This window comes from Convolutriloba macropyga, chromosome 10, assembly GCF_964194025.1.
Source record: "Convolutriloba macropyga chromosome 10, txConMacr16.3, whole genome shotgun sequence".
NCBI classification, from domain to species: Eukaryota; Metazoa; Xenacoelomorpha; order Acoela; family Convolutidae; genus Convolutriloba; species Convolutriloba macropyga.
In genome coordinates this window covers 14307966-14334272 of record NC_134477.1, presented here as the reverse complement: position 1 = coordinate 14334272, position 26307 = coordinate 14307966, and the positions used below count along the sequence as shown (strand labels likewise).

The 26307-nt window shown below is 31.4% G+C and overlaps 1 protein-coding gene across 4 annotated transcripts in view; it reads left to right on the top strand.

The window, feature by feature from the left end:
- Window positions 1-5652: 5652 nt before the first annotated feature.
- The window catches only part of LOC142348676 (potassium voltage-gated channel subfamily KQT member 1-like), a 103271-nt gene continuing 82616 nt past the window's right edge, over window positions 5653-26307 (top strand). The window contains exons 1-2 of one of the 4 annotated variants that reach the window (XM_075400115.1): window positions 5653-6245; window positions 17527-17986. In XM_075400115.1, the coding sequence (XP_075256230.1) occupies window positions 6239-6245; window positions 17527-17986 (467 nt within the window). In that variant the 5' untranslated portion in view covers window positions 5653-6238. Of the gene's footprint in view, window positions 6246-6268; window positions 6428-9681; window positions 9741-17526; window positions 17987-26307 lie in introns of those variants that run through there. The other 3 variants (XM_075400113.1, XM_075400114.1, XM_075400116.1) reach the window with 3 other exon arrangements.

The window sequence follows — 26307 nt, the reverse complement described above, 5'->3', positions numbered from 1 at the left end:
GTTTTCAAAGTTTTTTCCAACCCACATCTTTAAAAAAACAGACATAGAACAGAACAATTTTTTATCAAGATATTGAAAAGTTGCTCCAAAAAATTTTCATGACATTTCTTAGTACGATCTTGTCAAGATCTTGCCAAGATATTCCAAGAAATTTTTGATAAGCACAGTTTTCCAAAAATTGTAAGAACTATCCCGATCCTGCCTGACATTGCAAGGTTTATCAAGGTGTGTAATATTTCGATCCACAGCAATCAAAACCGAATATAAGTCGAACTCCGTCTTTTTATACCCCTTACTGGTGATCAAGTTTTGTTTTTTTTTTTCATAACCAATGACAGTCGACCGCACTCTTTTCACAAGACTATAGCAAGTTTATTTTTAAAATTATTTTAAATTGATTTTCGGTACCTAGATCGATCTCTCAACTAGGGAAGTCTCTAAAAGATTGAAAAAACAGAATAATTTATTGTCCATTTACATCAAACTCTTCACAAAGGGGTCTAATAATTTTATTCACTTTGTTTTCACAATTGTCCAAGTACAGTTTTGCATTCCAGTCCATATAGACACATTTGTAACCATAATTAGCATAGTCCTGAAAGTTGATATCCAGCCAATCCTCCTCGTTGTTGACGGCCCACTTTTGATAACCGGATCTTTGCAGGTATACTTTGGAAGCTTTGTACTCCTCAAGTTCTAAACCGGTCCAAAAATATGCCCCACTCGCCAACTTATTCAGCCCATTTTCATCAGGACAAAGTGAAGTTAGTGAATGAAACGGTTCCAATTCCAGATCGTTGCAAATTCTTTCGTTTTCTGTGAAGTTGTCCGCATTTATGTCGGCGCTAAGAGTCTTCGGTACCCTTTTCTGAACTTGATGGTCGTCGCCAACACATAGTGAAAGATCGCCGGCAGTGCAAATTCTAGTTCGTTCACGCTTGATTTCGTAACTCTTGCCCCCCATACAAAAGCTGTCGAGCACTCTTTCCTCGATCTCCCATTGTCCCCAGTTCCCCCAATAGTTGGGCCCAAGATTATTCTCAAGTTCAATTTTCAAGGTCAAATCACACTCATTTCTGGCGTCCTCATTTGATAACTCGACTTCATTTTGGAAACAGAGAAATTCGGGGTCGGAGTTCGGCTTATAAAAAATAACAGAGTCCATGTTTTGTGAAAAAATGTTATTGTTGTTTTTTGCGAAAAGGCCGCATTTTTGGTTTTGCATTGAAACCATCAAGCAATTTTGATTTCTCAAGCAGACTAACACACAGTAAATTTTGCTCAATGTATTGAGATACAGAATAGAAGATGAAAATGAAAGATCGCTGTTTCCATTTGATTCAAATTTTGACACACGGTTAGTAATTTGCAAAGTATTATTGCTACAAATTAATGATATTATAATTGTAATACAGCAGAATTTTTTCTTAACGAGCATCTCAAAATATTATATTTGCAGCTAATACCATAATATAGAATAAATCTGATTTTTTAAAAGAAAATATCAATTTTTTAATTTTTTTCCGAGATTTATTACTCTATAGCAAGTTACTTTGAGAAATCTTCTATTTAAGTTGCTTTCGAATGAATATTTGAGTTGTTCTAGCCTCACTTATGATAAATTTGTGGCTCAGAAATTATGGCTCAATAAATGAGCGAGCGATTGGTCAATTCTAATGAAACGTCCTAAAATGACGGATGAGCAAACAAAACGAAGATAGCAATGCAATTTCACAAAATGTCTTTCTTTGTTTGTATAGCAATCAAATTTGGTGTGCATTTTGAAATTGCTCATTAAAATGTATCATAAATTAGAGCAGATTTTGCAGAATACATTTTCCTAAATTCTATTCCAATTTTCTGATATTTGTAATGAATATATTATCAATTTTAAGGTGAAATTAGTGTTTTCCACAGCAGAATTTGAAGGACTTTGTTTTTTAGAAAATTTTTTAAAATAAAACTGTTCAGAAAATGAAACTATAAGGAAAACATTTTATTTCAAAAAAACGTATGAAAATTGTCATCATAAAGACATTTCGAAAAAGCTCTCCGTAAGAAACTTGTAAACGATCAGCAAAATCGGTGGATTAGCAAATTTTTCTGAGAAATAAGTTTTGAAATTACCAGGTGCAGTGATGCATGGTAAATGTCTTACTGTGCTAAGAATTATTTGAAATCAAAATTTCTTCCGGATACTACTATTAAAATGAACAAAGTTTCCTTTCCGGAAGAAAGGATAGTACATCTGAGCAACATTTTTGTTTTTCAAATCTTATTCATTGGTGTAACAGTAAGCATTTGAGCATAGAATAAAATCTAATTAATACATAATACCAACAGTTTGTCCCCCATTTCTAAAAACTTCCAAATGTTTAAATAGAAGGAGACCGGAACAATTTTTTCGCCAGATCTGCGTCTGTCGCGTTAACCATTATAAAACAAACTCAAACAAATGATTTGGCAATTCTTCAATACTGGCAATTGTAAAAAAAATGTTCATTTTACTTTTGTATGCCATCTGCTGACAATTTTTGCCATTATACAACGTTTTTTTGAATTAGAAATTTAGGTTAAATTTTGATTTTCCTCCAAAGAAATTTTCATCAGCTTGTCATTTTTTTGTTTGGTTTTCCTTAAGGAATATTTTTCAACTAATGTTGCAACTAAAAATTTACCAAATTTTGTATAAATTTCTGAAAAATTAAGTGAAGTTAATTGAAAAACAAAACAAAACAATTTTTTTAAAGATAACGAGACTGGAACCAAAATCCTAATCATTAGAGGACATCCTATGCAGTGTAGCAATCTTTTAATTATTGGCAGTTATGCAAGAGGTGCTTTTCCACAGAGATATATTGTTTGAACACCCCTTTTATGCCTTATTAAAACTTTTTTGAATTTGTAAACGAACTTTCAGTTATGAAGTTTTGGGCATAAAGTTATAAAGCTTAAGTTAAGAAGTATTTTTTTGAATGGCTGTTTATTTCTTTGTGTTTTTTAAAAGTAATTCAATAATGAGCCAGTGATGCACAATTTAAGTAGTTGAATCAAATAAAGTTGTGAAAACTTTAATGGAAGCTCTCAGTTGTGTTAATTCAATTGAAATAATTGTATTAAATGATTGAATTCTCTGCATTGAAATGCTAAGACAGAAATTATAGCGCTTTTTGTTGATTTTCGGAAAGTATTTTTGGGCAGATTGAAAAAAAATTTAAAAAAGTTATTAACCGTTCGAAATTGCAACTCTCAAGCCTTGTTTTGAGAGAAAATGAACTTTACTTTTTGTGCACATGCATTTTATGCAAAATTGTTAAAAAGTTTTTCCTTTAATTTAAATCATCTTAAAACCAAATACTTGTCATTCTCCACTGCCATTATTTTATGGCTAGTAGTTTATTGAGCAGATTTCGTTTGTCAAAATTGGCGTCTGTTTTATTTCTAGTGTCACATATAATGAAAAGCAGAAATAAGTTGAAACTATACACAAATTCCACTAGGGATCAAGTTGCAAAAATGAGGAATTTTAATCTTGTTTTTAATAGTTTCTCAGCGATATGGCATCTTGCCATTTAAATTTTTCAATGGGCAGAAGATTCACCTTTTGATCATATTTAATTGATCTATTTTAGTTTGTTTGAACTGGCGTTATTATAGTGATTGATAAAATTGAAGGCTAACAGACTGACAAAAGAGTGTTGGTTGACAAAATGCCGTTTTCATCATTCTGTCTGACATCTTAACAGCAAGTCTTCAATTGCTGACAAGAAGCCATGCCATTTTGCTCATTTTTTTTTCATTTTTGCAGATTGTCGGTTAACCAAGGACAACAAGAAACCGTTATGGAAAGACATGAATATCTTTTGTAACTGAACGCTATGCTCCATTTGTCGTTGTTAGATACACGTCTTGACGTTTGAAATGAAACTAGCTTTTTTTGCAGATTTAAAGAAAATTGTAATTTTGGTCTAAAAAGTGATTATTCACAAATAAAAAGACAAAACCATCAAGACACTTGAGACAATTTATCTGCTTTCTTAGTATCAATTAAGTTGTTAGATCTTTCATGGCATGATGTAGCGTTTTTGACATGTAAAACTTTACTTGATTCGAATAGTAACCAGAGTGGTAACTTAAAAGTAACATAACAAAAACATAAAACTTTATTCATACAAGTGAATTTACGATCAATTGATTTCTACTATTTTTTGCCCAAAAATTCACACATTTTTTTGCAGATTTAAAAAGATTAATAGACAGTGTTCTGAACTGAAAATGAAATAACAGCTTTGTAAAACTATTTCTGCATAGTAGATTCAGGCTACTCGTTCGTTTGATGTCGTTCATAGAAATTGCCCCCATTTTGGCCAAATTCTAGAACTGTTGGCGAAAGAACTGAAATTTTTTTTGTCCAGAGTGCCTACTTAATGTGAAGCGTCAATCTCTCTGCCAAGGTTGAATTGGTAAATTGGTATAGTTAAGTGCATCAGATTTTACCAACCAAACTGGCTTTTATTACCTGTTAATTGCGTTAATCCCATGTTGCTCAGGTTTTACAAAATACACTAGAATAATACTCTCAACTCCCTTATTTTGTTTAATTTTTAATCTAAAAATAAAAGCGTTAGGGACACGAGATTTGAAACACTCGCTCTCATGTATTAAGAATTTAAAACTGATCACGCCTACTACTCAGTGTGAATATGTTCTCTCTTAAGCATGCCATTTTATCCTTCTCAACTGCCTACAATGATTGCAAATGTTTTCTGCAAATTTTTCTTTTGCAATGTCATTTTTTTCCAGTTTTCTTAATGTTCAAATTTTTTAAAATAAATTATGCAAGATTTTTTGTGCGACATATATTGCAGTTTGATGCTGTAATTTTTCTCTTGCTCTTGTTTTACCCTTCCCATAATCTCTCAGTACTTCAATTATAGCGACTTTTGAATTAGTTAGCCCAGCTGAAAATTTCAATTTCCGGGGTGGGGGTCTTCAAGGAATACCTTTTCAGTCCAGTTATTGAGCCAATTTAAAATCTGATTTACTTGAGACAATTTATAGAGTTGAAAATTAAACTGAAATTCCGCGTTGCACTTTGGTTTTTAGCTTACTATACTTTTTTTGCTGGAGATTGTATAAGAAACTTCTAAAAGTGAAAAAGTTATCTTTTCTCTCTGATCAAGGTCAGAATTCATTGTTTTTGACCAATTGGAACTTTTAGAACGCGAAAAGTTGACAAGAAAATTAGCAAAAGCAAAGTTAACTTTTCTGTTTTCATTTTTGTCACTTTTTGCAGTCGCGCAATTAACTTGGAAACATCTTGACAATTTTTTCACCTCATTACGGGCTTCAGCTCTTACTAAACTAGCCTGAGGCTTTAGAACGTCAAGATTATCGCGGAAGCTAGACTTCATTGTTATTTCTTGACACATCTAGCGAGCAATTTTTTGCTTTCTCATTGTTAAAAAGAGATTTAAATTGGATTTTGACCATAATTATGGTAGTGGTATCTTGCCATAATGGCTCTTGTGTGCTAATGAACACGACGACTTTTCAGCCAATAAAAAGCTGAAAAAGTGCCTCCTTTAAACGTGAAAGGTAAGTACACTGCGTGAACAAAAATAGGACTATTGTCTTTTTAGGGAAAATTAATGTAGTCTTTATTGGACTTTAACACACAGAAACGCCTCTTCTTTGTTTCTTCTCACAATGAATACTTAAATATCAATTTTCTTAACAAATCCGAGGTCAATGAAAAATTTTAAGCTCATAATTGACCTCCATTATCTATTTGGAATATTTACACCATCTTGTTTCTATATACAAATTTTCTATATACAAAGAAATACCAAAATAGAATTCTTAGAGTTTGAGAAAGCGTTTTTAGGGCAATTAGAACAAAAAATAGCAGTATTTAGCTCTAATCAACATTATTTTAAAACAAATAAATTTTGGTTCCTTTCTTGTTTTTATTAATTTCCGTTGTTTTATTACGTTTGATTGAAACAAATAAAAAATGCGCGGGCGTTATTAAAAATGGATAATATTGCATTAACCGTTTAAAAGCTTTTTAATATACAAAAGAGCATGATCTTAATATTATGGCGATAATTATGGAAAAGGCTTCAGATATTAATCAAATTTTGTTCCTCCGGAAAATTATGGATATTTTTTCAAACGCATTTAGAGTTATTTAAAACATTCCACTTTTGAAAATGTAATTTGTTCCCGTTTTGAAATGGATGGTTAGTTTTATTTTTTTCAAAATTGAAGTTAATATATTTGGTGCCGTTTTAAAAACTATTTAAATACTGCTTTTATTTTTCTCATTCATGAACTGGTACTATTTATTACTTCAGGAATGTAATTTGACTTCGCTTTATTATCTCGACTTTTTAGCCCCAGTTAAATTCTCTCAGGAAAATGAGTAAGTATTGTTGTTCAGACTGAAAACATTTAGTGTATGCATTATTATTTTCTAGGGTTTTCACGGTAAGTCAGGACTTCTGGGAAATTTCGAGGTTTTCATAGCATCTAAAATATCATCCTTATGAGCAAAATTATTGCAAGTTGTTTCACTAATTTACAAACTATATATCGCAAATTTTTCAATTCCCTTTATAGTGGTGCTCTTGAAGGTTTATCTTTTCTGACTGATTGACTGCTGAAAAACAAACTGGACACAGAAAAACTGGTATTTAACTTGCTCAATTTTCTAGACAATTTAATGAAGCAAACAATTTTTAAAACGAAAACTGAACATTTTAGGACGCTTAAAATGTTATTTGTACTACTGCATTATTACGCATTAGCCCGGTCTTGAAATTCATTACGGTTTCTACAAAGTCTTTAACTGATGCCAGTTTATCAAAAAATTTCTAAAAAATTTTGGTTTCTCATGAAACAATTGTATAAAAATATGAACACGAAATTGACAAAAAACTTTTACAAGGTTAACTTTGAAAAAAAGACATCCGCCGGATCAAAAAACAGCAGTTTGGCTAATTTTTCCTTTTTTTCCCTAAATATTCATGACAGTATCGCTTCGTTTTTCTTTGTATGACGCTAATATTTTATGCAACTTGCAAAATCTGTTTTTAGATGGACACCATTTACTGCCAGAGTGGGACACCATCCAGCCTAAATAAAAATGGGAAATTTTAGTGACCAGGGTATGAGGTGAAAGTTGACACACAAAATCAATACAATCTTAAAATTGTTTTTAATGTCATCATTTCCGTTTAATTTTTTTCAGGTTTTCAGTTTTTTTCGACTGATGGCACCAACTGTCTTATTAATAATAATAATAATAATAATAATAATAATAATAATAATAATAATAATAATAATAATAATAATAATAATAATAATAATAATAATAATAATAATAATAATAATAATAATAATAATAATAATAATAATAATAATAATAATAATAATAATAATAATAATAATAAAAATAATAATAATAATAATAATAATAATAATAATAATAATAATATTAATAATAATAATAATAATATTAATAATAATAATAATAATAATAATAATAATAATAATAATAATAATATTAATAATAATAATAATAATAATAATAATAATAATAAAAATAATAATAATAATAATAATAATAATAATAATATTAATAATAATAATAATAATAATAATAATAATAATAATAATATTAATAATAATAATAATAAAAATAATAATAATAATAATAATAATAATAATAATAATAGTAATAATAATAATAATAATAATAATAATAATAATAATAATAATAATAATAATAATAATAATAATAATAATAATAATAATAATAATAATAATAATAATAATAATAATAATAATAATAATAATAATAATAATAATAATAATAATAATAATAATAATAATAATAATAATAATAATAATAATAATAATAATAATAATAATAATAATAATAATAATAATAATAATAATAATAATAATAATAATAATAATAATAATAATAATAATAATAATAATAATAATAATAATAATAATAATAATAATAATAATAATAATAATAATAATAATACTAACAATAATAATAATAATAATAATAATAATAATAATAATAATAAAAATAATAATAATAATAATAATAATAATAATAATAATAATAATAATAATAATAATAATAATAATAATAATACTTGATAGCAAAGGCAAAAAAATGGGTATTGTTCTTCGTAAAAGTGTCTTTTTTTAGTATTTATTAGCACCATTAAGCATAGAAACCAAACAATAAATTTACAGAAGTCAAACCATTTTTCCTTAAAATTTTTCCATTTTCAATTATAACAGTGTTTCGGACCCACAGTTTTCAATTTGCAATATTTTTAATATTATAATTTCAACCCATGTCAACTTTGCTTATGTTACACGTGCTTGATCAGATAAATTTTATTTTGTTTTGGCAAATTTAGCTAGTTATTCAGATTTATTTTTGGTTTTGTCCTTTTAGAACTTGATTTGTTTTCTGTTTTTCATCTTCAAAATTTCAAAGATTTTGTCACTTTCAAAAATATCTTGTTCTTAAATTTGCTGTGATTGTCTTTTCAAAACAATCTTTTTCAAAACAATGTGATGTGATTTTTTTTTGGCGTGAAACACGATTTGACTTCAAACTAAATTTAGAATAACCCTTTAATTTTTGTTTTATTGAAATCCGTTAGCGAGGTAAGTTTCCTTCCTCGAGTCGCTTTTGGAACTATTGAGGCTATATTTTTGTTTTTAGGTTTAATCACTCATTTTACCTTTTTCATTGTACAGTCAAGTAGAAGAGTTGATCTTAGTCATACTGAAGTATTAGATGGAATGAAAACGCGAGGAGCTATCATGTCTGACCTTTTTGCACGTTGTTCTAAATTGAAACAAGAAAAGGGCGTTTGAGCAATTGATAGTTTTCTTTGGAAGAGGATAGTTTTTTACGTGCGTCAATTTGACCTCTGTTTCTGCGTATCTGTTTGCAAGTTTACTGATGCGATTGTACCAAAGGTTTTCAGAGCACAATTTTAGACAGTTCAACATCTAGTTCTCTGTTTTTCTCTTTGTTAGTTTTGGTAAGTCTTATTCAGAAGAAGTTGCCTCTTATGTTTTTCAGAAGCTCTTTTGGCCTTTTATCTGTTTTAATTATTTGAAAGAGATTCTTACTTTTATAAATAAAATAGTTTGTATTTAAGTCGTCTAGTTCTGCCTGTTATTTTCAATAATCAATTAATTTTAAATATTTTAATCAGCTTAATTTTGAATATTTTATAGAAATCATATCTCGACAACTATATCGTTTATTTTGTTTAGAAACTGACTTTTAATTATGCAGAATCTGGACTTTTCACATAGGGACATGCAATTTTTTTTAGTGGTTCAGCTTCAGATTTTTCTGTGGTTGATTTCTCAAAGCTAATGCTACTAATCACTTGTATCTGATAGTTTGTTTTTGTTCTTTTGTTCAAATTCTCCACGTCAATAAATACATATGCTAATGCAATTAGGCAAGTGACTGTATTTTAATGACAATACTTAAGAAAAAAATGGCATGGCTTATGCAGACTTAATGTATAGAACGAACGTTTCTGCTAAATTTTTCAACTAAGTAAATTTACCGTTTTTGCAACTTCTTGACAATAAATGATTCAATGCAAATCATTTTGTTACAGATATCTGCTACCTTATCACGTTTCTTATTGTGGATAACTTGACCGAAACATTATGTAATAATTTTACAGTCCTTTTACAGTTCTTTCTCCCCAAATATTTTTAGTTTTTATTTAAGTACTGCTCTTTTGGTACACTAAATTTTGATATTATCATTAGATAAAAGCTCACGCTTTGTTCATCATTTTTGGGCCTTTTTGTCCGACTTTGATCAAAACAGCGTAGCAAAACTATTTCTTTTAACTCATATTCCCCTAGTCAAGACCGGATCTTTTTCGTTTGTGCCCCCCCCCCCCAGCTTAGTGGATTCAAATTATTCGTAACACCCAGACGCACGTGCCATATTCTTATATAGTGATTTACTATGTAATGGTACGTGCTCTGTAACTGGGGGGGGGGGGCATAACGTACGGGGGGCACAAACGGAAAAGATCCTCGAACGTTTACTTATGAAAAGACAAAGTGCATATGCTTATGAGTGGAACATGTCTTCCCATACCATTTATTGGCTGACCATGGTACTTTCGTAGGTAATGGAAAAATGGAAACAAATTCAGTGATCTATTGACAGTCGTCTTAAACCAATTGTTCCGAACCCACTTGTGGGGGGATGAACTATATGCTCAGCTGGTTGTTTTTGTTCAGTCAATTTTGGCCAGTCAAATTTTTGTTCAGTCAATTAATATATTTATCATAGTTCTGAGGTTATCACTAGAAAGTCTGCCAACTTAGAGTGTGAAAAAAAAATATTTTTTTCAAAATTTCTGCGAACATATGGCTTTAAACTTTTGTGAACCTTTCATTTTTCACATTAATTTCGTCCAAATGTTTGGGGATTTTTAAAAATAAATATTTGTTTCATCGTGGTTTTCGGAATAAAACAGATATAGATCTGAATCCACAAATTTTAATTTTCAGTCATTTTTTGTTTCTATTTGACAGATTATTCGACTTCTGTTTTGCTTTTTCTTTCTAGTGCCCTTCAGAAGAGGTATACTAATTGCGATGCATTTGTTGCAAGGGTGAGCATATGCGGTTGTTTGAGCTAGTCTGTGGGCAACTAATAACTTTGTCGAATTCGTAAAATGAGCATAAATAGTTTTTTCGGTTAAGAAAATATGACATTGAATATTTTGAAACTGTTTGTTTTGGTAAAATTTTAGTAAGTTTTTCAGTTTAGAGGTTTTTGCTCTAGATGTTTTTTCTATCAACGTATGAGTATTAATAGTTCGCATTATTTTCAGGTGTGGAGTGATAGAAGCAAATCATGGCTTCAAATTTTAGCCAATAGTTTTGAGATTTAACACAAAATGTTTTCAAAGAAGTATAGGAATTTTGACTTTTGACCGTTGTTGTTTGTTTTGTTTTTTTTTTCAAATCAATTTCACGAAACAAAGTCTTCATATTTTAACAATTAAGCAGATCTTAATTTAATTAAAAAACTTATGAAGAAAAAAATTGGCGCCAATTGTGCTAAAAAAAGCTCATTTTTGTCTACATTTGGTTATGCACTCCTTCTGTTTCTGGTAAAACTGTTTGTTTTTAATTTAATATGTAATTTTTTTCGATGTTTTCAGTCCCATCTTTTATCCCTAGGAAGCTTGTTTGATTCTTCTGAACATGTCCATTTGGCAGTGACTGCTTTTAAATTTGGAAAAAAAGTAATTTATTGCGGAAAAAATTTTCCATCAATTTTGTTTTTTTTACTTGTAAATTATTCTCATTTACAAGATTTTCTATGTGCTCTATACCCAATTGTGTCTACTTGCTCCTAGTAATTTTATTTTGGAAATTTTTGCGAGGAAGTGTTCGGTCTTTCATTTTTCACATAATTTTTATTGGAATTTTGTCAAGACTTTTTCTGCCTTTTTTATTTTGTTTTTTTTTTAGTTTCAGTGATTTGATAATTAATTTACTTAAAAAACGCTTGGTAATTTCCAATGGTATTCCTGACATACTTTACATATGAATTTGTTTGTGATTATCTAGCTCAAGTGACCTATATTTGAATCTGATTTCTCCATTTGGATTTATAAGTGAGTGCAGAGGTAACTTTTTCTGCACCCATCCATCAACCTAATTTTGAGTTTTGATAAATTATTCAAATTTTGGTTGCTGTCGAGAAAGATGATTAATATTGAACTCCTAACTTGAGAGGCTTTGCTTTTTAAACTTGATTTTGACAACGGGATATGTGTTAATTTGGGTATCTCATTTTTTTGTTGATTAGTAAAATTGGTTGTTTAACCAATAAAACTTTCGTTTTTTATATTGAAAAGTTTCCTTCGTTATAATTTTATGTTTGTCGTGATATTTTTTCAATTATTGATTCTAGTGAAATGAGAGAAACTGAAATCAGCCGAAATTAACCACTTTTTCATACATGTCTGTTCTTTTGCTAAGAATCCTTCAAAACTTAGTTTACACAATCTGATTATCTGTGTCTAGCAAATGCATTTTTTTTGCAATTGGTGTGTATCTGCTGATATCTGATATGAACTGAGAGCAAGTACGCAAGTTCGTTTTTGACACAAGGTTTTTTATAAAAATTTGTTCATTTTCTGTATATTGTACCGAAGTTAAGACGTCTTATTGAAATTATAGTGATAACAAGGTTTAAAAACTTACATAAAGTATCCTTTTTGAGGTTTTGATATTGATTGCACGGAAACCATTTAATAAAAAAAATTCAGGTTCTGATTTTTCACTATTTTTTGTTGATTTGTTACAGTATGAGTAATGAGACATCTCATTGGTTGCTGTAGTTGCTTGCATAAACTTGTTTAGGAGTGCAGATCCTAGCTATATTTTTTATGGCTAGACACCAATTTTTCTCAAAATTTTTAAAGGAGTTCTGAACGTTCTTTGTTGTTTTCCCCTCATTCTCATTTATTATAGAATTCAAAGGTCAAATCTGAGCCAAATCTCATTATAGTTCTTTATCTGTATAAAATTGACGCAATTTAATCTCCTATTAAAGCAGAGGTTTTTCGTATTTGTATATGTGTGATTTTTCATTCAATTGGTTTTTTTTTGTTATATCAGACTGTTTAAAATTGTACTTATCAAATGTATGGATTGCTGTCACGTCTTCCCTTTCTGAAGAGTTGTTCTAGAAACTTTTTAGTTTGCCTATTTGAAAATGAAATCAGTTTGTTCAAGAGTTTTTATTCAAAAAATTTCTTTCTACAGATTTTGGAAATATTCGATCTTTCGATCTTAATAGCAAAGTGTCTTGGCTGATTGATACTCAAAGGTACTTTAGGTCAAATGTGACAAGCACACAAAGTAACTTACCTCGTGTTTATATTATATGGGTAACTTCTTCATGAGTTTGATCAGATTTCATTTTCTGAATTCAAATTTTTCACAGGTTTTTTAGCTTCTGCACTCACTTATAAATCTAATTTGAGATCTTAAAAATTAGTCAAAAATTAGTAAAATTAGTCAAAGAGAGGCCACTTCTTACCTTTAGTTAACTAGTTGCTATATTACAGTTTAAGATTCAATTTTTTCTCAAAATCTTTTTTATCTTGATAAATTTTGCTGTGTTTAAAAAATTGACTTAGAGTTGGTTTCATGTCTGTCTTTTTGTTGTTTGAGTGTCTTTTTATTGAAATATTGAAAATGAATCTCAATGGTATGGATCCTTTTGTTTCTATCAGAGTTTAAATAACAATACTTGAACCTATTCTTTCAAACCAGTATATCTTCGCTTCAGTTCGGATCGCGGATCAACGAGATTGGAACTTGCACATTAGCGAGCCTCCTTTTTTTGATGTTGCGAACACGGGCGACCCAAAATAAAAGACATTTGAATTATTGCCGGAAAATTAAAAAAATATATTTTGATTTTTTTTACGATGACTAAGTTTTTAAAAGAAGACCATATGTGTAATTTTCTTTGGTTGCGTAGAATTAGGTCACTTAGGTTTCGTTATCTTCATTTCATCAACTCAGAGAGGTGTTTTTATAAAGCAAATTGATTTTTAAAGTGTAAAATCTCCGAAATTTATGTGAATTTTGGTGAATATTTGTGAGAAATGCTGTGAATGCGGTGATTTTTTATTAAGAAATGCGGTGAATGCGGTGAACTTTTTAGATGCGGTGATTGTGGTGAATGCGGTGAAAAAACAATTCAACATATTTCACCGCATTACTCACAAAATTTCTTCGCTTTTGTTCTCCACAACGTGTATTGAATCTGATTTAATTTTACAGGAAATATCAGAGAACAAAGTGACAGATGCCGCAGTGGAATAAGACGTTGTAGATATTCAGGAGTTGAGAGGTTTGAACCCGTGTACGGACGTTTCTTTTTTGTAAGAATGCGGTGAGAAAGCGGTGAAAATGAATAATTCACCGCAAATCACCGCCTTCACTGCAAAAAATGTAAGAAATAAGCTGTGAAAATTTTTTGATCACCTTATTTCACCTCGTTTCTTACAAAAAATTTACCGGCAAACTTCAACCCGGGTTATGAAAATTAAGCTCTTGTCTTTTTCAATGCGCTCTTTTCATTACGCTTTCAATATTTCGAGGCTTAAACTTGGATCATTATTTCATAATGCATAGTTTTTATGCACAAAACTGGACAAGCTCTTACCCTGGTTGGAAACTAAGAATATCAAGATTGATTGCATCTGTTTCTAAGCTAAAGTATGAAAATGAACTCTCAAGGAAATCATTTTGGTGTAAATATTTGAGAACGCCAACACCTGTAGTAGGTCTGAAACCCCTCTAATACGTCTTGTGAAGCCCCATGACATTTTTACAAAGCTGTTTGACCCCCCCCCCCCCCCATAGACCCCCATAGAGCCTCTCCCAAGACATACTTCCAGCCTTGAAAATTCAACGTCCGTTGCCTCGGCTAGTGGCGTTATCTTAAAACCAGTCTTACGAACCCATCAAAACACCTCACATTGCATCATAACTTGGATGGGGAGAGTAGTTTTTGACAAGTTCCTCCATTGTAGCTTACTCGTAGGTCAGAGCTTTGACTTGGGATATTTTTTGGAAAAATGCTATCTCTACAGTCCAATTTGGTCCATTTTGTTCTCAGACTCATATAGCAATACTCTAAAAGTTTTTTCAGCTTAATCAAGTTTGTTCATGACATGAATTTTGACTTGTTTGTTTTCGACATTGAGTTCTGTTTTAGAACTTTAGACTTTAAAAGTAGTTTAAATTTTGATATATATATATATATATATATATATATATATATATATATATATATATATATATAGTAACTACGAACGGCTCTAAAATTCAAGGTCCAAATGTAGTTTTAAGAGTTGTTCTTCTCATAACATTCCCTGCTTATTATCCAAATTACAGACACCCCAACCACATCTACTGATCTACCCCCTCTCTCAAATTCAAACACCCCAACCTCCACCCCCAACACCACCATCGCCTTCGCCGCTACCACCACCAACACCGCCAACGCCGCAGAAACCACAACCGCCACCAAGCACCCCTGCGCCAACTTACCGAGCGCTCTTCCACACTTCACCTACCTACTTACCCAGAGACTCCTCCGCATCTCACCTACACCCTCCTCAGTGGCTTACCCCAGCTACCACACCAACCTACCTGTCCCCTACATACCTACCCTGGCCCCCATATCAAACCCTGAAAACTAAAATGTCTAAAGCACCTTCAAAATTTTTAATAGAGAAATAACTTTTTTGTTGTTTCTCTTTTTTGTCTTTCATTTTTTTGAATTAAGCAGACTTAATTAAGAGATTATATTGGATTCTTCGAGTCATTTCTTTATGTCTAACGCTTATGTTTATTCCAGCTGAAGCATCTCTGATCATGACTTGAATTGTGACCAATCTATTATCGAAAATAGATCTCCATTTAAGACCCTTGACCTTTAGTTCTAACATTTTACTTTAACATTAGCTTAAAGTTTAATCCATAGCTATTGGGAACTGCCTGTTTATTTCAACAACAAAATGTAATTTCGACAAGTTTTGATTCCCTTCTGAACAATCCTTCCTCTCTATATAGTGTGTCTGCGTCTTTTAAACACTTTCTATAGTTTTTTTAAGAAATTTTTTTCTTTGGTTATTTGTCAAATTTTGTGAAACTTGGGTTTTAGATAGGCTTAATTCTGAAATTATATTGCACGACTATGTGAGGAGATTCCGGTATTCCGCGGGCTACGTTTTCATATTGGATCTGTTTTTTTATTGTCTAACAAGACCGGAATTCACCAACTTTTTAAGTGATAACATGATTTCATTGGTGGACTATGAGATTATTGATTTAAACAATAAATTGATGAATTACTCAACAGTCTAGTTAGAATATCGTATTCTGGAACATAAATTGCCAGTTTTCTCTGAAATTTCAATCTCATTTTAAAATTGGGAGGGCAATTTCAACTTTCTTCAGTAAGAGCTGGTTCAACTTGACGTTCCGCCGAATCTTCGGAAGAGTTTGAACTGGGGATATTTTTGGAAAAATGCTATCTTTAGTATCCATTTTGGTCTCAGACTCAAACAGTAATAAAAACTCTATAAGTTTTTTCAGCATAATCAAATTTGTTTTAGACATGAATTTTGACTTGTTTGTTTTCGAACATTGAGTTCTGTTTTAGAACTTTAGATTTTAACGGCAGTTTAAATTTTGATATATATATATATATATATATATATATAAATAGTAACTAAGAACGGCTCTAATATTCAAGGTCCAAATGTAATTTTAAGAGTTGTTCTTCTCATAACATTCCCTGCTTATTATTCAAATTACAGACACCCCAACCACATCTACTGATCTACCCCTTCTCTCAAATTCAAACAACCCAACCTCCACCCCCAACACCACCATCGCCTTCGCCGCTACCACCACCAACACCGCCAACGCCGCAGAAACCACAACCGCCACCAAGCACCCCTGCGCCAACTTACCGAGCGCTCTTCCACACTTCACCTACCTACTTACCCAGAGACTCCTCCGCATCTCACATACACCCTCCTCAGTGGCTTACTCCAGCTACCACACCAACCTACCTGTCTCCTACATATCTACCCTGGCCCCCATATCAAACCCTGAAAACTAAAATGTCTAAAGCACCTTCAAAATTTTTCATAGAGAAATAACTTTTTTGTTGTTTCTCTTTTTTGTCTTTCATTTTTTTGAATTAAGCAGACCTAATTAAGAGATTATATTGGACTCTTCGAGTCATTTCTTTATGTCTAACGCTTACGTTTTTTCCAGCTGAAGCAACTCTGATAATGACTTGAATTGTGACCAATCTATTATCGAAATTTGACCTCCATTTTAGACCGCTGTCATTTAGTTCTAGCATTTTACCTTAACAGTAGCTTAATTTTTAATCCATAGCTATTGGGAACTGCCTGTTTATTTCAACAACAAAATGTAATTTTGACAAGTTTTGATCCCCTGCATGACAACCCTTCCTCGCTATATAGTGTTTCTGTTTCTTTTAAACACTTTCTATATTTTTTTAGGAAATTAAATTTTAGTTTTTTGTTGTTTTTCAACTTTTGTGATATTTGGGTTATAGATAGGCTTACTTCAGTGTTTATAGTGCACGACTATGTGAGTAGATTCCGGTATTCCGCCGGCCATGTTTTTATATTGGATCTGTTTTTTTATTTTCTAACAAGACCGGAAATTACCAATTTTTTAAGTGATAACATGATTTGACTGGTGGACTATGAGATTATTGATTTAAACATTAAATTGATGATTTACTCAATATTTTATTTAGAATATCGTATTCTGGAACAAAAATTGCCAGTTTTCTCTGAAATTTTATTCTCATTCTAAAATTGGAAGGGCAATTTCAACTTTGTTTAGTAAGAGCTGGTTCAACTCGACGTTCGGCCGAATCCTCGGAAGAATTCTCCAAAGCCAACATCCAAAAAAGCCAAAAAGCCAGAACTAGCAGCCTTCTAGAACCCTACACAAACACCCTTCTAACACCCAACACCCTCCAACATCCGGGAGGTCACAACCAGAACGACAATCGATTACTATCACCTCAATCGGCCAATACCAGTTACGGTTGTAATACTTCGAATAGTAATAATATTACAAGTAATAACCCTAACCAGAATAACACAACTGTTTGTATTAACGTAAGTGTTTCTCATCGGCCCAGTATACCCCCCGTGTCGAGGTTATATTCAGTGGCCAAATTGGTGGAAGAAAGTGAAAACATGGTGCTGAAGAGGAACAAGAAATCATTCCAGACAAAAGTATACAATTTCCTGGAGCGTCCTAGCGGGAAGCTATGCATTACATATCACATTTCAGTGTAAGTTATTAGATATCACACACACATCAGTGTTGGTTATAACACATCATATCTTATTATTACACAGCAACGACCCATGTATAATTAATTAGATTATTCGCTCATGACCCTTTTTCAACTTTTCCTAAGGTAGTCTCACAATCAATTCCTGTAAACACGAGACCACATTCTGCAAACAAATAACTATATTTAAGGCATGAATTTATCAAAATATGCAGTATAGTCATTGAATCGTTTAGTAAAAGAAAGAACATTGTTAATTTCCTCTGATACACATAAGAATAAAATGCAAATGGTAAAAGTGGCAATGTAAAGTTAAGAAAATGTAAAATTATAAAATCATTAAATTACTTAACTAAAAATATGACCTTTTTAAGTAAAAATGGCCTATAATGCGAGCATAAAATGTTCTCACAATTTTATATGTACATCAAGAAGATTAAAAGTAAAACTTAACAATTAAAATCTAATGCTCTCAATGTCATCTTTCATACAAAAACATTCATGTAAACCTGAATGCAAACATACATAACCATACATAAACATTCATGTAAACATCCATGTAAACATTCATAGCGTTTGAGAAAAGTTTTGCTAATCCTTTAACGGTTGTAGCATGCATGAAATGAAAATGAAAAAAATTATTCATTAATATTATAATTTTAATCAATAAGAAAAATCATAAACAAAAAAAGTGAGGGCGTAACAAATTAATCTGGTACAGTTGCTTCATTTCCGATTTGCAATGCTCTATGAATTGATTAAAGATGCTACCGCAATCAGCAGTTCGAACATTTCTGAGATCTTGCAAGACGATGGTTTTGTCTAAACGAAAGCAGATCTTTTCACTTCACCTAGTATTAATATTACAGATATAAATCTTGTTAAGCCACATAAATCTTTAGATGCCACAAAAAAGTCCGCTCGAAAAGGATCACAACCTAAGGAGAGCACGGATTTTTGGCTGTAATTATAAAAACGCGCAGTTTTACTGGAAGATTACTGTTTCCTGAAATACCGCTCAAAAGTGCTGAACTCTTACTTTAGAAAACTTTTAAAATACATAGCTTAAATGTTTTTATAGCTGCTCGTTGTTTTTACTACTCAAAGAAATGAATTGGTAAACTACAGGTTTTTCGCTCAAACAAGTCTTTTTCATGACTTACATTTGGACTTCTTTATACTCAAACATTTACCTCCATTCTTGAACGTTGATTTCTGTTTTTGAACGTTAGATTTTAACAATAGCTTAGTTTGTAATATATAGTAATAATTAACTGGTGGTCATATTCAAGATGAAAATTTTTTGAGCCCAAGTATGTCCCTCCTGATTTTACCTAACCCGCACCCACCAAAGACGCACCCAAAAAGGTTCTCAATGACAAAAGTCAAAGAAGTCAGTCGCATGCGCTTTTTGTAAAACACACAAACAAACCACCGCTTTTTTTGAAACAATGACAGAGGTACATAAAGAGAAGAAAGATTTTGAAAAAATGGAGAAAGAAGACTTGATAAGTGAATGTTTGAATTTGAATAATTTATTATTACAACTTAAAGATGAAAATGCTTTCCTCCGACAACAAAATAACAAAATGGTTGTTAATCTAATTGATAAAGTAAACGAAAACACATCAAACCAAATCCATGACAACAACAAAGTTAGAGCATCAACAACAAACCAAGATTTTTTATTCAAAGTTTATACCGAGATCAACAAAGACACTTATTCTCTCGGATAGTACATACAAAAAAGTACAAGCAAAAGATCTGAGCCCAAGTACTGCTATACACTCCTATCCTTCAGCAAAAGTTCAAGACTTATCCAATATTGTAAAACGATACAAAGGTTATCACAAGATTGAAAACCAAGGTTGATTCGGGAAATAGCGGTATTGAGACAGCTAGTATTTTAATGGCAAATGCGTCGGAAATTATTAAGAAACTGTCACCACTCAAAGTTGAACTTTGCAAAATTCCACCAGTTAAAGATAGTTTTTTTGGTCGTAGCAAAAATAAAGAAAGCATAGTCAAATATAATGAAGCGTTAGAAAAAGTTGCAACGGAGTTGAGTTGCGTTTTTGAAATTGACGTTGTTTTTTTAATAATATACTGAAAAGGCAAGATATCAGCAATGGTGGAGTACACCCATCAGTCAGTCATGGTATACCTAAACTTGTCAGAATAATTTGCAATTTGTACGTGCATCTTGGGCTTACGGTGTCAGAAACTGAAATAAAACCAAGAAATATCAACCGAAACTTTGGAAAAAATTTTGATTACTATGATAATAAATTTTCCCATCCAAAGCAAGCATTTTTACCTCCAACTCTTTATGAAATTGGCTGATGGGTTGTTGAAATATAGAACAATGCAACTTTTCTTGATTTTTATAATTTTCAGTATACTTATGGAAAGAGAAAATCAAACTGAAATTCATAAGCGAACATTTGAAAATCATTATTCCAACAAACCTAATGTTTGTTTTTTTTTAAAACAGTTGATCCATATTTTTTTGTTTTCTTTCTACAACTGTTAGTTTTTTTGTTCACTTGTACGTCTCATGCTGTCAGGGGCATTGAATTGAACCCAGGGCCTCGTCTGGAAAATTTGATTGAGTATTCAAGTTACTTAAAAAACAGAGGATCAAGCCGCTCGCCTCTATTTTAACTTATTAAATGTCAAAGCTTGAAGAACAAGTTTGAAGAGTTGTCAAATTTTTTGCAAACAGCTCCCATTAAAAAGTTTGTCGCTGTAACTGAAACCTGGTTGGACACTGATTGTAATATTGTAAATAACTTTTTAACAGCATCGCATACTTTCTTTGGGAAATGTAGATCAGACAAAACAGGGACTTCAAAGGGCGAAAGAGTAGGTTTTTTTTTGTCCCGAAAAAATTTACCGCCGATATTAAATCAAGCATTGAAATGGTTGATGAGAGTTTTTTTTAAACCATTTGGGTTGAAATAACTGACCCTCTGACTGAAAAGCTACTGGTTATTGTTCCTTATTGCCCAACCAAACGTCTTGGTGATTATTTTCTTGATCAGTTAAATAAAGAATTATCGGGGGCTTATAGCGTTACAGATAAAGTTATTTTGCTGGGAGATAACAACTTGAACTATCTGAACAAAACAGAAAAAAGCAAACAAGACATTTTTGCGTCAAATTCAGGATTGGAAATTGTTAACCTAAGGGATGCAACCAGCTGTACTGATAAAACATTTACAATTATTGATCACTGTTTCGTTTCGAAAGATCAGATAATTGCCTACAAGGTCAACACAACCCCTTTTACCTCCGACCGTTTTTTGTTATGATCGAATTAAAACTCTCATTGAAATCTGTGAAAGACAGCATTATAACGATGAGAAGTTTTCGACTTTCCTCACATTCTAAATTTAACAGAGATATTGCCCTCGCAGAATGGTGTAGAATGTACCAATGTGAGAATGGCGATGATATGTTTGATTCATTCATCGATACTTTTGAGAAAATTGTTAAAAAGCACGCACCAATTCAGACTGTTAAAAAAGTGGGAGAAAGTTTTAAGAGTTCTAAGCCCTGGTTAACAGAAGAATTGAAGCATTTTATCGCCCAAAACATTTTTTGTTCAATAAATAGAAAAAAATTCCTGACAGCGATACTTTCAAAGAATTTAAGCGCTTAAGAAACTTAGTTAATAGAAGACTAAGGGAGGCGCACAACAACTTTGCATCAATTTTTACCAAAAACTATCAACAAGTAAGGAACAATCTAAATTCATTAAACAGAAGAAGACCAGTCCGAGTGAAAAAGGTGGCAAAGTTGATGAAATCAGATATGACAGTGGTAAAATTTCAAGGTAACTGTAAAATATTGTCAATTGTCTAAAAAGATCATTTGCTAATCTAGGTGTTTTCAAACGTTCGGATTTTGCTTGTAAATACCCTGATAAACTTAATATACATGTATTCACAATCAGAACTGTGACTAGAAAAAAAACTTTACTCAGTCATTGACTCGCTTGACGATAACAAAGCAGCAGGACACGGTGAAATCTCAGTTCGACCCAAAAAGTCTTGCAAATTAGCTATAGGCGTACATCTATAGTTCGCCTTAAATGTGTGCATTAAGGAGAATATTTTTACAACTAAAATGAAACTAGCCTATGTAACACCAATTTTCAAAAAAGGCGATAAATTAGATAGCACAAATTATCGACCAATTTCTGTAACTCTGGGTTTTGCAAATCTTTGGGCGCCTCCGTCTGACTCAGACGATGGAGTTCATTGATAAGCATAATTAAGGAAACAATTAAGGAACAATTCGGTTTTCAGAAAAAAGTGTGCTACAGATGCAGTTTTAGAACCGGTTGAAACAGTTTCGGCTCATTTAGATCAAAGCAAAGAAACAGTTGCTAATTTTCTGGACCTCGCAAAAGCGTTTACTTCCATTTTGCATAACATTTTCCCTAAAAAATTGAAATGTATGGTTTTTCCCAGGAAGCTAATGAATTACTGTTTTCATTTTTTGCAAACAGAAGACAAATGATAAAACTTAATTGTATGTTTTCTGAATGTGAAATTGTGAATCACGGTATGCCACAAGGAACTGTTTTAGGAACGATTTCTCATCTAATACGAACACAACGGAAAATGTAATCTAATTCGCAGATGACGCAAGTATTGTCTGTTGTGGACAGAAAAGTAGCTTACATAGAAAAGTCACGGAAATATTATAAAAAACAAAAGAATATGTAGAGATGAACAAACTAACTTTGAATACAAACAAAACCGAATTTATCTTTTTCTCGTTATTTCTGATAATTAAGATTTCGGATCTATTTTTTTTTACAAAAACGGAATTCTCAAAACACAAAAAATTTGCAGATATCTTGGTATTCAATTGTCAGGAATCTTAGTTTCGATAAGCAGCTGAAGAAAACCTTGAAAAAGGTTGCTCATGCTATACGATTAATTTACCTTATAAGACATCAAGTTCCCCTGAACGCGCGCATTCTTCTTCTAAAATCACTTGTGCTTTCGCACTTATCATTTTTGGCAATCTGTTTCTCAAAATTGATCTGCAAAAAATTTAAAACGCCTTAACCGACAGATTAACTGGGGTATAAAGGTATGCTTTCTGCGCAAAAAGATTGACAAAGCGAGAAATCTGCTAATCCAGACAATGACTCTACCAGCTGAGCTAATAATAGCAAAAAGGTCGCTAATCAAATTTCATTATGATATCACTAGGCGAGAAAATTCTAAAAATTTTCACGGGTATCTGAGTCTCCATCAAAATACTCGAACAGAACAATTCAAAATTATACAAAATGGCAGAACCGGCTATGAAAAGAATTCGATTGTTCGTCAATGCTTAAAATAAGTTACCACAGTGTCTTTGGTTGGCACAAAATGAAAACGTTTTTAAGAAAACGTTGAATAATTTCTTGCTCTCTCAACAAGAAAAAGTCCTTTGAATAGTAACGTAGGAGGTTTTAAAAGTTTTTTTTATTTTTAGGAAGAAAACAATCGAAAGAAAATTTTATAATGTGATTCTTTAGCAAATTTGTTGATGTTTATTATTTTATTTTGTTTGAATGATTTGAAGTATTTTTTTGTTTCGAGTACTTTTAACCGTATGGTTGTAATTTAAATCTACTTGTTGCAAAAAAAAAAAGAAGTAAAGTTTTTTTAGGTGGCCGCGAAAACTTTTTTCCCACTCATTACTGTATTTGTTCTATCTGTTTCATGCGACACACAAATCTATATAGCAGCTATTCTGTCAGTGTGCCGGCTATTTTTTATAAATATTTAAGTTAATTTTGTTTTAAGCTATGAAGAAAGTTTGTTCACAAAATAATTCAAAAAAAATATTTTTTCATGAAACTTTTTCATAAAAATTTTTTTCATGAAGAGCTTTTCGTTTTCTAGTATTGGCCAAATCATTCACGTTACAAGTTTTCATAACACTAAACTGTATTTTCTCCTATGGAATAATGGCCACCAACAGTTAAATTTTACGCTAGAAAACGATCAGTCCGGCAAGAAATTGTAAATGCCGTTATCAATTTTTCCGTAGAATCACCAATCAATTTATGAAATCCTTTATGCTATCATATGGGATAAACTCTTTCATATTTCGTTTTATTTTGCGTTCATAACACTATTTTGCCAATTCAATTAGCACATACTGTACATCATTTTTGTAATCCATGAGACAATTTTTGTCTTTTTTTTCAGTTTACAACCACACATTGATCTCACTGATTTCCGTCCAATTAGGGTTATCTAGTTTTATTTCATTTTCCCAACATCAATCCTGAAAAAGCACATCTCAGTAAAACAAGGAGGCTCTGTAATATGCGTTTGCACAATGTTCTTTCCACATTCTTGTCAGATTTTCTGCAAATGAATTAAGAATAGCAAATTTTCAATCCAAAAAAGAAATTCTCAAGCCTATTTGATGGATTCACAAGTACGAACAGCTGTTTATGCCAGTAAGGGTTTGGTTATTTCGCTAGCGCAGAGCAGTTGTATAATTGGTAAAACGTTTTGTTACGGAAAAGAAATCAATCTAATGACAATTTTTCAAACAGAAAATAAGCAGGTCTATCAAAAAACACCTAATTTGGCTAGGCAACAGCAAATGAGATTTTTGAATGTTAACCGAATTAACTCACTAAACTTATTGGACTTTTAACATGAAAATCAACATTTTTTATGTTTATGGCAGCGTTTGATTATCAACAAAACAAATGACATTACATAAGCAAGGACAAATTCAGAAAGCCGAAATATCTGCAACAGAAAACTATTTTTTCTTTGAAAACAGGTGATTTTATAATTTTCAAAAAACAGTCGCAACATTTTGTTTAAATACGAAATACGTGTTTTAAAAACAAATTTAGCTAAAATGAATTGAGCGAAAAGTCAATGAGCACAAAAAAGGACATTTGTAACAAAAACGTTAAGTCAAGAAAAAAGATGCAACCATATACCAATTCCTTTAACCACTTCATTGTATTCATTGCTAAAAGAGATAACGTTTTGTATAATTTTCAAACAGTGATAGATTTTACACTGAGTTATAAAAAAGCAAAAGAGGCCAAGATCCAAAAACCCTGATAATCTTTTTGAACGTAGATTGATTTTTAGCTAACAGCTCTATCTGTAAACTAAAAACGCTAACCACGTAGAAAAAAAGTATATAGGGGTCATTGAAGTCTGTTTTTCTTTAACTAAAGGCTGTTTTTCTGGGAAAAACTATTACCATTATGCACAAAGCAGTTACGGAAAAGTGATTTTTCAATAATTTTTCTTTTAATTAAAAAGACCGGTTGATGAAAAATAAAATTTGAAGGAGATTCGTATTTATTTCGATGTTGCGCAGATAAAACTTGTCGTTATTCAGACTTTATTTTACTGGTTGAGGTAATTCATGAATTCTAAAAAATCTTATTTCCAAGTTCAGAAAAACCCATATAGAATACGTTAACATTTGATCTCACGATTAGCTGTTAAGTGGTTAGTTCGCCAAAAATGGTAGTTGAGCATTTTAAGAGCAAAAACAGCCTCTGATTGTCAACAAAGTTGATGATACTGCATACTCGAAAAGCAAAAAGCAGTGAAAGAATTGAAGAGTCTTTTCTCTCAAAAAACAACTAAAAAAGTCAACCCAGAAAAATCAATAATGTTGCGCTGAAGAAGTTGCGATAAATTTTGCAGTTAATAACACGCACGCTCTGCTGATAAACCCTGAGAAACAGCGGCGAGAACGACCAGAAATAAACATTTTGTAAAATTGTTTTTGAAATTTTGTGGGGTTAAATTTAATAAAACACATCACAAGATATCAAAACATTTAACCCATTCAAACTTATCAGTGACAAAAAACAGTGAACTTTGTTTGTTAATACATTAAACGACAAAAAGACAAGAGCATTAAGACCTATGAATAATAGAAAAGGAAGGCAAGATCCAAAAATTGTCTGAAATGTTAGAATTTAAAAGATGGTTGAGGAAACAACTTAAGAAATACACTGAAAACACAAATAGAAAATGACTCGCCACATCATAGGGCCAATGAGAACTGTTGTGATTTTGCGATGAAACAACAAAAAACGGTCAAGTACGGTAAAGCTCAAAATACACAACTCTTAACATATAAAAAGCACCAAGGTCAAGAAACCAATTAAGGAGAACTAATTTCACTAAGTATATTCAATTCTGTATATGCAAGTGGGTGGGGACCTATCCTTAATAGGACCGAAACTAAGTCGGGATCGAACTAAGTCGGGTTCGAACTAAGTCGGGTTCGAACTAAGTCGGGTTCGAACT